At 39.8% G+C, this 15633-nt stretch overlaps 1 protein-coding gene and 1 long non-coding RNA gene across 2 annotated transcripts; both read left to right on the top strand.

Annotated features, from left to right (window-relative positions):
* The first annotated feature begins 804 nt into the window (after positions 1-804).
* LOC134197751 (complement C3-like) lies at positions 805-13221 on the top strand. The gene is made up of 26 exons (XM_062667103.1): positions 805-872; positions 931-1094; positions 2543-2749; positions 2806-2867; positions 2925-2954; positions 3193-3250; positions 3317-3396; positions 3466-3508; positions 3682-3766; positions 4043-4157; positions 4217-4432; positions 4672-4832; positions 6030-6114; positions 6917-7072; positions 7130-7234; positions 9305-9358; positions 9423-9644; positions 9713-9865; positions 9926-9997; positions 10919-11009; positions 11413-11625; positions 11686-11815; positions 11880-12108; positions 12174-12386; positions 12448-12499; positions 13145-13221. The coding sequence occupies exons 1-26, from the start codon at positions 805-807 to the stop codon at positions 13219-13221; spliced, it is 3141 nt and encodes a 1046-aa protein (XP_062523087.1).
* A 105-nt stretch (positions 13222-13326) lies between these two features.
* LOC134197123 (uncharacterized) lies at positions 13327-14303 on the top strand. The gene is made up of 3 exons (XR_009972603.1): positions 13327-13416; positions 13481-13612; positions 14195-14303. It is a non-coding gene; the product is annotated as an uncharacterized LOC134197123 (long non-coding RNA).
* The last annotated feature ends 1330 nt before the right edge of the window (positions 14304-15633 follow it).

The raw sequence follows: 15633 nt of genomic DNA, 5'->3' as shown, positions 1-15633 counted from the left end.
ATTCCAACTCAACTTGAAGTCACGTGCCTGTGATGTGACGTGTCACGTGAGCGGCCCTGTACAGAACATGCACTACTACTGTGGACACAGTATTTCAATCATCAGAATACAAGAAACCGCCGACATTAGTACCGTTCATTAAACAATTAGTTATATTAAAAATGTTATTTTTGAAAACTTTTAATATGCTAGGCAGTGATTTTCTCTTACGTCTATGCGTTTTTTTTCATGTACACAGCCAAACCGATGGCGCACAGTAGAAGCTAGTTGTCATGCAGTGTCACCAAGCCTCAATGCAGGAAACAGGATTAACACAAAGCTGTTGAGATGGAAGAGTGCATGCAGACAAATACAGAGAATGTATATGGTACCTGCCAACGTAAGGTTGCAATAACGTCTGAGTGAAACCATGGACAGTCAGAAACATTTCAAGCTACATTAGTGAAGTTTTGACCCAACTGCAGATAGAAATGGAGACTCTACGAGGTCTACTAACGTAAGGAGATAGGTTTTTCTCTGAAGGCTTTTTTGCTAAAATTATGACGAGGCTACTGAGGAGCTGGCTACGCGAGATCACTACCTCTCTCCTATACTACCACTCCTCTCCACACCACACTGCCGTTTTAGCCAAGCCGTTTTCTGATAAGTGCCAGCTTACGTGACATGCACATGGCAATCTAGGCGATAACTTTTGGAATATAATTACCGCCACTGGGTTAATTAAAATAATCGTTGGCTGCATGCGCAAACAGAGGTGCTCTGTACAATATATCTCTCAAGAGGATTTGGCTGGATGTAGTTACGATGGCCTTCAACGGACGGTTGTTAAGCTTTCTCTCTGTTCTTTGTTGCATTTCCACCGTTCAGAGCGGGTACGTCATGATCGAGACAGATTTGCTTTACTCGTGTTTCTATTGTTGTTTGTTGCAGCGACTATTTTGTTGCACTTTCGAGAGTGGTGCAATGTTGCACAGATGAGAAGGTGGTTGTCTCAGTCTTCGGCGTGGGATCGTCTGCAATCGCGACACGATTGGTAGTGGAAGACGCCAATGGAGTTGTCCTGTACGGGACAGACACAGTAGATGTTGAAGAAGGTAAGATTAAGTGTGCATGGACAGACTGTTGCAGAGTTAAATATTTCAACAATCTAGAGTGAGGTTTTCAGTTACTGGGTGTGACGTGATAGCTACTGGTATGTGTATGCTCTTTAATATGATGCACGTACGTAGCACATTGTTCAGAAAGAATAGTCTATTAGCTATGGTTTTCTTGGTATGCGACATGGTGCATGACAGCAGAGTCTTGCGATGGACTGAGAGACAGCCCGTTCTGGCCACGACGTCCTTTGTGTCAGGATAATTGTAGTACATTACATTGCCGTCACTATCGACACCATCATGTCTTGCCACTTGCGCGGCGCCACACAAAAGGGCGTGGTGATTACGGCCAGCAATAGAGAGATTTAAAATGGTTGTAGAACGGCTTCTAATTAGTCTTTGAATTTGGAAATTCAACGGGTCGGATGTCTACCGACTTGCTTTTCTCGTGAACTTTCTCGTACGGAAACCGCAATTTATATAGCTTTGAGATCTGTCAACCAAACTAACAAAGAAGACTATAGGATCGAGTGATTGTCGTCATGGAGCAGCACTGCATACTTGGGTCAGATTGATGAATCCTATAGCAACTAGTGCGACTCAATTGGAAGCCGTGACCATGGAAAGTGGGAAATCTGATAACAAACTGAACAGCTCATTTATAGGTGTGCCTACGAGTGGATGAACAGCCCAGTCGTAGGGTGAAAAGTGAGACACTCTTCAAACAGGTCCTAGAGAGAGAAGAGTTCAGCCTCTCGAGGAGAAATTGAATAACAATTCTAGTGTATCTTTATGCGACAACAGCACCATTTAGTATAGGCAATCATTTACTCACGCTAACAAACATAAATATTGTCTTGCCGTAGTAAAGCATGACAATAGGAAATGAGAAGTTTTGAGGTTTTGAACACAGTCACGCAGGTCGTCGTGAGGTTCTTCAGACAACTCGGGTAGTCAATTTGCGCTATTAACGTGCCAGAGGTGGCAGCAGAGGCTGGTCTTGGGTACCAAACAAGCAAAGATTTGGCACCAAAGCCACGTCACGTCTGTGACTGGACACAAGACATAATGATCGCATGTACACCACGATGATACATACATACTATAGTATCTATCTTTTTATGTATGTATGTATGCATGTAAATGTATGAATGTATATATGTATGCTTAAATACATGTATGTATGTACTATGTAGGTAGCTAGGAATAGTTAGTTAGGTATAGGTAGGTAGTCTCAAAATAGTCTTGCGCAGGTGTGTCCCGTGGGAGTGTCATTTCTGTGGGTATTAGGATGCGTTCCTGGTGCCACACTAAGGTAACAGTCTTATCCCGACTTGGTCACCCTGAGTATCTACTGTAAAATGGCTGACGTATAGACGAGAGTTGACATTGCTCTTTCCTCGACTGCTGGATTTAGTTAATTAATAAATTAATTATTGTTTCAGGCACCCCACAAGAGTTCCTTATTTCGGTTCCATGCCAACGCCTTCCCAAACCAACATTTCCAGACGGTCAGCGCCTTGTTACGGTCAGAGCAATCAGTGACGACAGCTCGCTGTCGTTCAACAATGCAGTCTCAGTGGCCGTCAAATCCAGTCCTTCTATTGTGCTCATCCAGACAGACAAGCCCATCTACGTGAAAAATGATAATGGTACTATGATTATTGACAGCGCCAAATTTCATTTAACCTCTAATAAATTTTTGAAGTCACCATTCGAGTGGCTGTTCTTGGCTGCAACTTTGTTCCTTGCTGTAGAGAAGATAACAAGGTAGGACAAACTCGTGCAGCTATAATGTTCAAGGCATGAGTTTTGTTCTGTTTGCAGTGCATATGCAACGTTCTTCTCGACATCAAGGTAAGGCACTATGTAGCATCACTTGTTATTTTCAGGATTTTTGTCAATTAAAAACAAATGCTTTTATATTCTTTGAGTTCATCTACAGCAGCATATTAAACGTACTTGTAGTAGGTATGTATTTTTGGCTAAATATACATGTAGTGCTTTCTGGAAAGCGATTGGAGGTTATCTTATCCATGACGCAAGTTGTCTGTATATCTAGACAGATATATAATTATGATTTCATGTGTTTTAGAATCCACAAAATATTATAGTTGATAGGTTGACTATCAAACAATGCGCCTCTCGAGAAAGTAAAAACATTCTTGACATATTATATTGTTGATTTAAATAAACTTGAACTTTTGTATTTTGTGTAGTGATAAAGAGACGGACATTTAACTTGGGGCTGACTCCTATTGAAGGTGATTGGTCAATCGTTGCCAAACGAAGCTGTGATGTAAGAATCAACCACGTGCTGACTCTGTTGCTTGGTCTTTGAATGTCTTGCACTTGCTTTGTAATGCAGGACACTGTCATTTCAGAAACAAGCTTTGAAGTAAAGAATTACGGTTAGCCTTTATAATTTGCTGTTTGTTTGTCTGTTTGTTGTCCGTGCTTGTTTTTGACTTTGGTTTTGTCTGCTCTTTCTTTCTGGCTGGCTGGATGTCACTGTTAATGTAAAATTATCAATTACGTATCTATTTCATGAACTGTTAGTCGGGAGTTAAACTGTTTCTTTTAGTTCTTCCCCGCTTTGATGTCGTGGTAAGATCACCGAGATTTGTGAAGGCAAATGATGAACATATCAAAGTTAATGTGACGGCATCGTAAGAGTTTTTGAATATCTATTGTGGTCTGTCCGTCCTTCCTTTCTCCCCTCTTTCTCTCCCCTCCCTCTCTCCCCTCCCTTTCTTCCTTTCTTCCTCCCTCCCTTGCTCCCTCCCTTCTTCCCTCCCTTCCTCCCTCTCTTTCTCTTTCTCTTTTCTTAGTCTTCATGCGAAGATTGCTCGATCCTCTTGATATTTTATTTTTGCCAATGGAAGTACTGTGTTATATGAGAAGGTAATCTAAATGGTTTTAAAATGGTAATCTATTCAAACTAGATATACTTACTACAAAGGAGTAGTTGGAACTTTGCGTGTGCAACTCGGTATTTGGAATGAATCAACGGAGACTGCCAACGTCATTATTAGCCAGCAATTTTTTCTCCTACCTGGGGTTAACTAAAGAATACTCTATTTTTACAGAATCCTTTAGTTTAAGGCTTTTGTTTGCAGGATAAAGGAGTAAAAAAGCTGACGTTTGCCAATGGAGGATACGAACAGTTTCCCCTCGGTAGACGCTTGTCTGTCTTTGTTGAAGTCACTGAGAAAGCCAGTGGCATCAAGGCTAGCGCGTCAGACAACACGGCCGTGTTTACAGACAATCCTATCAAACTTGACTGTGACCTCATGCCTCCATACTACAAACCAAACTTACCTCTACAGATGCAGGTTGGTCACTACGTGAATAAATCGTCTTTTATTAAATGTATATACAGTGAAACCCGTCTAAATTGAACATCTTGGAGAGCCACACTTAGTGTTTACTTACAGAGGTGTTCCAAGTACAGGGTTTCGGATCCCGTATAAGTTTCTAACTCTGGTTAGGGGGTTCCTTACCACGCACACTGTAATCTATTGCATGGAGGGTCTAATGTGCGCTATATTTTACTGTTTTGTACTTATTATAGACTGAAAAGAATCAAATTATAGTGCAGTACAATACTTATGACACTACAAGGAGAAGAGTTTTTAATTTTCTGCTGCCGAAGGGCACTAATTCTGTCGGTTACTGCTCGTTTTTCCATTTTTGTCCTAAAGCAGGCAAAAAGGTCAAGCTTAAAGTGATCAAGTGCGGAAATTTTTCAGTTCTTACACAAAGAGCAAGCCTAGGGTGTCGTGAATGGGCTCTTTCATCTCCTTATATAAGATGGCTGGAAATCATGTTTTTTGCTTGAGCCACGTATCATTGCTCAACCTTGAAAGGAGAGATGTTCTCGCTAGAGGTTTTGCTGAAAGAAGAATGTGCAGTGTAGTTATCACAATTTTTCACCATGCAACGACAGCTGGAGAAACGCCCACATTTATGCCATTGGTGGATATGTGCACTCATACACAAACCGACGGCAATATAGCTGTTCCTGGATTTAATTCATGTGCTGGAGCCATGAAACCTGTTCCATCTTTGCAGTTAACAGGTGTTCCAATTAGAACGTTTAAGGTCTGCCAAACATGACTGAAGTTAATTGACAGGGAGCCACCAATGCTGTTCCATTTACAAAGGTGTTCCATGTCACAGGTTTCACTGTAATAGCAACCGAATGGAGTTGGAGTTCTACTAAATAGAAATATATAGTATTGGTATTAGTATTATAAACAGAATAATATATATAATATTGATCTAACGAATTACTAAAGTGCGTTCACGCAGTAGAGAGACTGGTGGAATGTGGCCATTTGCGCAACAAAGGTGTTGCCCTCCGGGCGGATATTGGTATCAATCAAAAGCTGTTTACTTACCGGATCTAATTACACTCACCATTGGGCTACAGAGACGTAACTGAAGTTAATAGAGCCAATTTCCTGTATTTTAATGAGTTAGGGGGCGGAGAAAGGCGGGATTAAGGCGAGATTAGGGTTAATAAGGCGGGACTAAGGCGGGATTAGGGTTAATTGCGTAAAGCTAAGTACATAATTGTTATAGCTAGCACGCTGTTAACAGTAACCCAACACAGTAAACTTCCCAGTTGGGATGTCGGTTAGCTAAGAAAGAGTGCGTCTAGGATCCGTTTCTAGTCTTCATAATCATCCTTGGAACTTTCAGTTTCAGACGACGAGGAATCTGCTGATTCAGGACCAACTTCAATGACCATATCCTCTACAGCGTCATCTAACACACTGTGTAGTGTCCTGTAATGCTTCCACCGTCTCACGTACGTGCCTCACGCAGTCTGCCCACTTTTCCACAGTAACGTTTGCTAGACCTTCTCTACAAGGCGCTTGATGTTTTTCATCGCAAACCCAGCAATCCCTGTGTTGTGCTGTGCAGCATAAGTGTAGGTGATCAGAGGAAGCAGGAAGGTCAAAGTCCTCATAGTGATATCATTAATGCTCAAGAATGCACTAAATGGCTGGTCAGTTTGGTTCTGATATGGTCAAATTAGTCAAGTTCTCGTGGTTGCAGACGCTACTCTGAGCCAGAAGTGAATGAGTGTATGTATCTGGTACATATAGCTTTTCCTAAAAGATGCAACTTACACACACAACAGTGAGCGCATAGAAACGTCCAGGTCTGTTGTTATGGGTTACAGCAAAAGTACAATTTTTAGTATGTCATTGCATCATGAAGCAAACCGCGTGTCAAGCCAACAAGGCAGCCAGAGGCAACACGTTCATATGTACACTTTCACGTAACAATATAGTTACCTAATTTGTCATTGACACCATATGCTCTGAAAGATAGATGTTAATTGCCTCCTGAGACAACATAACATTCGTTTACACAAGCACTATGCCACGCCTTAGGGTGTACCCTACATTCCACCAGTCGCTCTAATTCGTGAACGCACTTTAGATCAGTTATTCATTGTAATCCAATTAATACGATTAGTGTTTATTGCAGTATAACTTTATGACATACGATAAATATTGTTTGCAGCAAACTGAATGAAGACGTTTAGTGACTGTTCATTGGTATTCTAAAATGATGTTCATTACTGCAAGCAAGCTCAGGCAGGCTTGTAAGCATGCAAATTACAGAATGAGGAAAAACTGAGAGAATGAAATAACAAAAAATAGAATAGACATCGAAAAAATATGAAAAAGCAGACGGGCAAAGAAAAGGACAGTTAGGCGGACAGACAAGCAATTTTAAAAATTTTACATTAATGCTTACAACAGCCGGCAAATTCAAATGTTGAAATACTTTATCTGTAGGTTCGCGCTCGTTATCCAAATGGCGATAACGCAGAAGGCGTGTTAGTTACAGCTACTTATGAGGGCAACAGCAAAAAGCAAACAACCGGTACTAGTGGTATAGTCAATCTTGCAGTTGATGTTGCCGGTGAGAATCAAGAAAGCATTAAAATCAAGGTATGCTACTGAATCGTGCGAAAATGGTTATAAATTTTAAGTTGACTTTGAATGCAGGTGACGGCAAAAAATCAGATTTTGGGTGTTGATTGCATATTTAAGAAATTTTGTTCGCCATGCTCTGGCCTTTTCTCTGTTAGAGCAACGGTTGGAAAAGAGAGGGTATGTATCACACACGCACACACACACACACACACACACACACACACACACACACACACACACACACACTATAGGAGCTGCATGGCGTTCTAATGGAGACTCTTTCTCAATAAATATAGTAGGTTCTGTTTGCTACAACCAAGATCTATGGTTCTCCAAACTATGTAAACCGTGCAATAGCTGCGTGCACTGTGCCCACGCTCCCAACACCACTAGAACAACCAGTGTTCGTCACTGTCACATGCGGCTTACCTCTACCCACACGTCACTGTATTTCGTCAAACTTCTCAGCCTGTTTCCCGGTGATGTTACCATGAGCTGATATCGGAAGACCAGAGTTTGTCTTCTTATTTCTGAAAAATATGTCAGAACGATTGGCATCGATCTTCCTAGCATTAGGGATGGTTGTATCGCACATCGTAGTGATGTCGTCCGTCTCCACAAGCCTATCAGAATGATGCCGGTGCCATCTGATCTTCACTGGAACCCCAAAATGACGACAAATGTTTCAGTGGATAATGGAGGTCACCTGATTGTGTCGATCACTGTAAGTCCATCGGTGGCAAGGCACTACAGCCTGCCACAACGTGGTCAACTGTTTCCAGGCGTACATTGCACAAGCGGCAAGCGGGACTGACATCTCGATGTAGAATGTTGCGCTCATAATACCGAGTCCGAAGAGCTTTGTCTTGAGCAGCAACAACCAGTCCCTCAGTTGCAGCAGGAAGATTCGATGACTTCAGCCAAGCCATCTGTAGGTCTCTTTCATGTCCACAGGTGGTTTCTCAGTGAGACGGCGATACTGACCAGGGATAGGTCTTCTGATACAGGACCGTAGACGAAGAGAACTGCTGCACGTACGAAAATGTTTTGCATCTGTCTGAGGTGCTTGCTCGAAGACACCACCAGACAGGATGGTCCCACTTCCATGTAGGTTCTGCGACTTGTTGTCCTTGAAGAGAATCCCCTGCAGCTGTGCAGTAAACTGAAGGGCCATGCGTTGGACCAAATGAGAGGACCTCCTAGCATTACACTCCTGTAGCATTTTCATGAAGAGATCAGAGCTCTTGCGAAGGTGACAGTCCAGCCCCACAATACAAGACTGATACGTCGACTCGATCTGTCGCAACCCTTGAACGCCCTCGGTGCACGGAGCGTACAGCCACTCAATGTCTGCTGCAGGATGGTGGACACCGTGCATAGAGAGAAGTTTCCTTGTCCGCCGATCAAGCTGCTGCAGATCTGTGGTCCTCCAATGAATGACACCAAAACCTTAAGCGAGAACCGGTAGTGCAAACCCGTTGATGGTAAGAATCTGTTTCCGACCATACAACTCGGTCCGGAGAACCATCTTCGCTCTGCGAAAGTACTCACAACTGAGCGTCTTCCGCATAGTGCTGTGATGGATGCCGTTACTCTCTGCCTCACCCAAATACTTGTAGACTTGACCCTGTTCCAGAAAGTTGATGGTGTCCGTTTTTCCTACTGTCACCCCAAAATTGTGTCCAGAGAGCTTGCTTAGGTATCAGCGTGGTTGGTCCATGAGATAACGAGTCGGGCACAGAGTCCGGGTCCGGAAACAGGAGGTTGTAGTAACGAGACAAGTCATCGTGAAGACACGTGATGCGCTTGACCCAGAAACCGTAAACCTCATCTGGTCCAGGAGACTTCCAGTTCCCTATCCTCTTGAGACACAATATTATTATTTATTATTATAATAAATATATTTAATTACAATACTAGCAAATATTTTTTCAATTTTTGGGTTTTCGATGCGGTTGGAACAGCAACAATAACAACAACAAACAATAGCAAAAACAGCAACAACAGCAAACAATAACAACAGCAACAACTACAACAAGCTGGCAGCGAAACATAGACGTCTTAGGCTTTTGCGAAAACAAGTTTGCTTGCAATTTTGTTGGTAGCTATATGTTTGGTAATTTTGACGGTGTCTTTGCTCTTTGCATTTTGCTAAACTCTAGGCTATAGATTTCAGCAGTAGTAGGGTAGCAATTTTTTGCCAGCACTAGAGCAACCAAGAAAACTCAAAGTTACCCTGTTTTTCAGGTTGGAGGAACTGCTGACTTTGAGATTGTTAAGTCTCACGCGGCCACCGAGAGGGTAGGCTTGTCCTGTGTGTTTTCTTCATTGTATTTCGTCAACCTTTTCTTTTCGTACTGTTCAGTTACCAATTACTGCTCTTGTAGTCGCCAGAGGGAGCATCCAGTCTTCTCAACGCTTTTCAAGTAGCTCAGGTCCGATCACTACGTTTCAGGTTCAAGTCACTCCTCAGTTGGCTGATCGTTTCTGCGTCGTTGCTTACTATGTGAAACGTTGCTCGGATGGGCAGTATCATGTCATCTCTGATATTGCCTGCGTAGAGACCGACAAACGGTGTGCAAACGAGGTACAAAACATTGGACTTTAATAATGAGAAAGACTATATACAGAATGTAACAGAAGCAATGTTTGTAGATATCTCTGAGTCTAGCAAACTCAATTGTAGAACCTGGTTCGCAAGTCAATCTTGATATTAAAGTGGATTGCCCTTTTTCCGATATTGCTCTTCTTGCTGTGGACAAGGGATTGTATATTCTCAATAATGAAAACAAATTGACTCGGGAGAAGGTGAAACGTATTGTGGTCATGTGTATGGTAAGGCTGTAAAGTTTTGGTGACTGTTGACAGATGTTTAAAACTTTGGATAATTGTTCACGCTCGTGTGGTTATACGTTGGCAAGCTCAGATGGTATATTTGACGTAAGATTTTGCTACGTTTTGAATGCATACCTATGTGGTATTACTTATAAATTTAAAAAAAATTAAATATTGTTTTATGACTATGTAAAGAGTACACATAGGAATTGTTTAGCGTTATGTTTTAATTAATCAGTAAAGTGTGCTGCTGTATCTGAGATCTACGATGAAAATGCCTAAAGATAATACAGAAATTTTAAGCAGAGACGACATTACAAGGACGTTTAGACAAGCTACCGTACTTCTGATTTGAAAAATTCTATTGTTTACTTATAGAAGCAACATGCACAAATGCAGTAAATTGAGCTTGTGTAAGCCTCCTTTAGTAACTCGATGCATTGTTTTGGAGTATGAAATTTGGTCATTCATGATAGATTTGTGAAAGAATGACGGATTAAAGAAATAGAAGCATGACAGCATTTTGGCAACGATTTTATATTACAATCCGTGACAATTGAAAAAATTCAACGTCAAAGTTTTTAATTAATTAATACCTTTGTAGAGTACAGTTTATTGTTACGTACATCTAAGTTGCAGTCTATATGATATAACAGATATGCATTATAGTATGCAAGACATAAATATGGTTTTAAAATATAGTACTACACTATATAAATTATTAATTTATTCAATACGAGGTTATAATTGACTTTTTTTATTAAAAGAACAAATAAATGTCATACACCAATTATTAGTATTATGTCCTAGAAATTGTAGCAGATGTATGGTAAAGTAACTATTAAATTGCAAAAAATATATAGTTTATATATGCTGCATTATTGATTACAACTACACAGTAAAATACTAAAACCAGAAAACAAAATAGTTGTTACATTACATACAAGTAATTAATGAATCAGTTATTTACATAATTTATTATAAGCCTTAAATGTTATGAGAATTGAATCGTGGTTGTACATGCAGGTAGCTGGATTGACAGCAATTTCACAAACTCAGCTGAATCCTCAGTGCAACTGTTGTTCACGATCTTGCAGTTCTACTTGCCTAAAGGAGGGTATTTCATCGATTAACATACATCTATAGGCACTTTGCTTAGGGCCTTTCTTTTAGATGATAAATGTGCAGGGATTCGCGGAAAACGTTCTGATACACTTGGTGAGAATTTGTTGCTTAACTTTGTATTTGCTGGGACATTTTATATAACATTATACTTTGCCGTTTAAAAACAATGTACTTCATTTCTAAAAGTAGTTGATCTAAACCAGGTCGACACATATGCACACTCTTAATTTCTGTAAAAAGTATACTAACTCATTTTTATACGTCTTAGTATTTATATTAGTATTTAATGCAAAATGTTCAAATACTTTTATTTTAAACTATTTCTGAAAGACTTAGATATTTAAAATTGTTTTATATCTTAACCTAACCAATCAATACAATAATTATAATTGCAGAAATTGCTAAAGAAATCGTCTTTTGTACGACACTAGGTGATGATCGTTGTCCTGAGATTTATCAGCAGATTCGAGATAAGGGTATTTGGGCTATACCAATACGGCGATATCGTTTCTGTTTCTCTGAGTACCAGAAAATGGTCGAAGGGACATCATCTTTTAATTTGACAACCGAAATAGACGCTCGTGCTCAGTACGATTGCTGCGTTGGAAGTAACCTATAGACTCTTTTTTTTATTTATATAGCTATATTAGTTTTGATTATCACACTAGAGGATCTAAGGGCCAAAGCTAACGTTCCATCTGAATTCAATGATATTTTTGAAAGTTCTGAAGGACGCCCTAACAAAAGAAGGACTTCGTTTCCTCACGTCTGGCTGCAGAACAACGTCATCACAAACGGGTTGGAAACAACATCATTTACATTTAGTAAATTTCTGTTTTAATTATTTACGCTTTTTGTTTAGTAATTTGGGGACAGTTGTTCATGGTCTTGAAGTCCCTGATTCGATTACCACATGGTCTATCTACGGTTTGGCTCAATGTTGTGCGACTGGATTTTGTGTGTCGGAACCAGTTGAACTGACTGTTTTCACACCAGTTTTTGCAGAATGTCATTTGCCGTATTCATTTAAGCGTCAAGAGCAGGTGTCTGTAACGTGTTCTGTATACAACTACAATTCAAACGATATCAGAGTAAACGTGTATTTGGCAAAACCAATTTGAAAGCTCTGTTTCCAGTGTTTTATTGGATATTGCAGGCTTGTCTTCAAATTGTGAATCCACCCGACAACCTTTGCACATCTGCGGGAACCGGAAAGGAGACGACTGCTGCCTGCTTTGTGGTCGACGCTGAAGACACACGCTCGGTTAATATTCCATTGTTGCCTCTTGAAGTGGGCACCACAAAGCTGACTGTAAGGATGAAATCATTCTTTGGAGAAGATGAAGTAGAAATGGATGTCAAGGTTGAAGTAAGGATCCCTTTTATCGATAGTATTTTCGTCTGCTAGATGAATTAGGTACTCGTTGCAGCCAGAAGGAGTCCGACGAGATTACGACTTTCGAGCTGAGCTAGATCCTCAAGGTACCAGATTTTGCCATTATAGTACATGTATTGTTTGCAGTCACTGACTGAGCTCATTGCATGCTGTCGTTGGTAAACAAGTGACACGAACACTGTCAATGACATAATTTTACAAAACTTAAATAGTGCAAACAAATTGTTGGATGCAGTGGTTAACCCGTGGAGAGTGACAGTAGTGTGTCAGTGCCCGGACGAACAATTGAAAAGTAGCGCATACATCGTATAGCTATCGGATGTCGACAATCCCACCTGTCACTGCCAGTCAATGTGTCCAGTCCCCTTCTCACGCTTGTTCTGACTAATCACATTCAAGGTGGATGAAGCTTTGTATATATCCTAAGTTAACAGCCCAGGGTTTAGCACTTTAGTGCTTCTCTATTAGATCAGCAACATTTTGTTGTAGACAAGTCTAAAAATATTAACCGCTGTGCTAATCTATTGATGCGGGCCTGCTGGTGTAGATCTATAAAGAGTCATTTGTGAAAGTGCAACATGTCTTCTCTATCGTCTGCAGGCGAATTGTTTAGTTGTAAGCATTCATTTTGTTAGTAGCAATTAATTTGGGTTGCTATTTTAATTGTAAAACACTACGGTTTTAGTATTTCTTAGCATGAAGTGGTTTAGTCTTTTATGTTAAATTTATAGGTGTCAACATGGCAGATCCTGGAGGATGCAGTCTACCGCCGGCTTTAGGTATCATGACGTCAGTTTGTAATAATTAATTTTTATAATAGTTTAATTAACAACTTTAGATGCCAGACGTGGTAAATGCTTCAAGTCGTTTTCTCGTTCGGACACGTGCGAAAACCCTATCGATGGCGAGTACACAAAGGATCAGTGTTGTGGAGAACAGATAGGAAGTTTTTCGGTGGCTTTCAGTGACGGGAGCACGTGTGAGTTGTGTCCGTCAAGAACTGGTAAATGTTTCCATTATTACTTTTACATCATTCACGAATTACAAAATATGCAAATGTGTTGTAGAGTTGCACCTCTGCGACGTAGATTGCGCTTGCGCAGGAAGCAGACAAGCTAGAAACCAAGTAAATTATTTCTACGTCAGAGCTCCGGAGGAATATATTAATGGATCTCAAACTGCTTGGTTGGGAGTCACAGGTACATTAGTAATAATTAGATAAATAGTTTACTTATAAAAATTTGGAGACTAAAACTATTAATAATTTTTAGAAAATCAAACTTTTAATTGAGTATTATTTCTTGGTATTTTATAACATGACAACAATGTTTTGAGATTACAGACTATATATTATATACTAACGAATAGTGCTTTTGTTAAGATAATAGACATTAATAAGAATTTTGTAGTAAACAATTTGGAATTGATAATCAATATATTATAACAATTTTAATATACCAATTATCTTAATTTCTATTAAATAATAATCTAACAGTTTCTTATAAAGCTAATGGATATATTATTTAGGTTATAAATCTGGTGTTATAAATTTTTACAATTTGATAAATTTATCAACGTATACTATAAAATTATTTAATTGATACATAACTCTATATTATTTAGTGCTCACTCGCGTTGTTGTCAATAGGTGTATTTTAAATTGAGATACTGTTAGCGTAAAAATTGTTAATATATTAATTAATTAGTTTATTTTTAATTATAAAAGTACAGAACAGAAAGTCAAATATGCAACTCGTGATTACAATAACGTCGATTAACAGGAATATATTTCTCCATTGACGAGAATATCGATGGTGAAGTTGATGCAAGAGAAGGGATAGTCTCTCTGATCAGCCTTCCTGGAGGATGCGCAGAGCAAAACATGATGAGATTTGCTCCAACTTGTGCGGTAGTTTCGTTCTTGCACGCCACCAGTGCAACTATCGACGAAAATCATCGCGAAACGCTGAGAAAGGGTACCAACGATGTAACCATGCCGACGTATCTGTGACTCTAGTTAATCTGTCCAGGTTACCAGTACCAGATGCGGTTTCGTCGTTCTGACGGAGGATTTGCTTCAAAAACGTTGTTAACCTCTTACGTTCTTGCAGTTATGTGTCGTTCACGGCAGTTTATTTACATTGATCCTAATGTCATTTCTGAAGCGTTTGCTTATCTTGAATCTCGTCAACTTTCTTCGGGACAGTTTAGCACTCGTTCAAGTAGTTCCAACACTAGATCGGTAGATATTAGGTTGCATTACTAGTCATCAGCATGTAGATGTCGTTTCTGTTTTTGTCTAGGTTGGCAGCGACGACAACGTGTACAGGACTGCTTATGTAGTCATGAGTATGTTTGAATGCTGTCTTCCCAACGAAGTAGCAGTTCTGAGAGTGAGTAGCCGTATACATTTTAGATTTGTGCTTTTAGCCCTGTTCCTTGTAGGAAACAAAACTTGTGTTTTAGGCCAACCAGTGAAATGCAATTCTGAATTTTATATAATGTAATTATCTGTTTGATAAAGAAATTTTTTAATGAATGCATCTATTTGGCTAGAAAGGCTTAGGTAACCGGTGAGAACAGAAGTCCTTAAGCAGCCACCCATCGACGTAACGCTCGAGCTGAGTAACAACGATACATTAGATGACTTGTTTGATTACAAAGCGTAGTAGTGATAGTTCTCCACAGACACGGTGCAGTAAGCCTCAAGACTATAGTATGTATTTTAGTAATAATGTTTATTAACTTATTTAATCAACTATATCTTGACTGAAAGCAATGTACGTTAAGAATCATTTAGAACTTTACAATAAATATTTGTTTGGCGCAAGTAAAATTTGCAAAGTCATACAATTAATTCGCTGTCGTCAAGTTTTGCGCTTCTCAGGTCTTCCATTCTATGCATACGTGGCACGAGATCTGCCAACTACCATCCTTTCAATTAAAGGAACATTTCAGCCACATGCGCTAGTAAATTGCGCCCAGCATACACCTTTGATTGTTGGTTACCAACAATCAAATTGAGACATTTGACGCATTTGCAGAACGAGATATGCTTACGTACGCTTTTAACTGATTAAATGATAAATTTAATCGGACGCGTTTGTAGCTTTTTTGATCGGGGCTCCAACTTCTCAAATATCTACAGTAGATCGCCGTTTGCAAAGCGTGCTGTTTGGTTCAGTAGCTGAAACACTTATGCACAACTTACTCATACTTA

The sequence above is a fragment of the Corticium candelabrum genome, chromosome 22 (assembly GCF_963422355.1).
Source record: "Corticium candelabrum chromosome 22, ooCorCand1.1, whole genome shotgun sequence".
Taxonomy (NCBI): domain Eukaryota; kingdom Metazoa; phylum Porifera; class Homoscleromorpha; order Homosclerophorida; family Plakinidae; genus Corticium; species Corticium candelabrum.
Note: the sequence above shows the minus strand (reverse complement) of the source record. Positions and strands in the feature narration are given on the sequence as shown.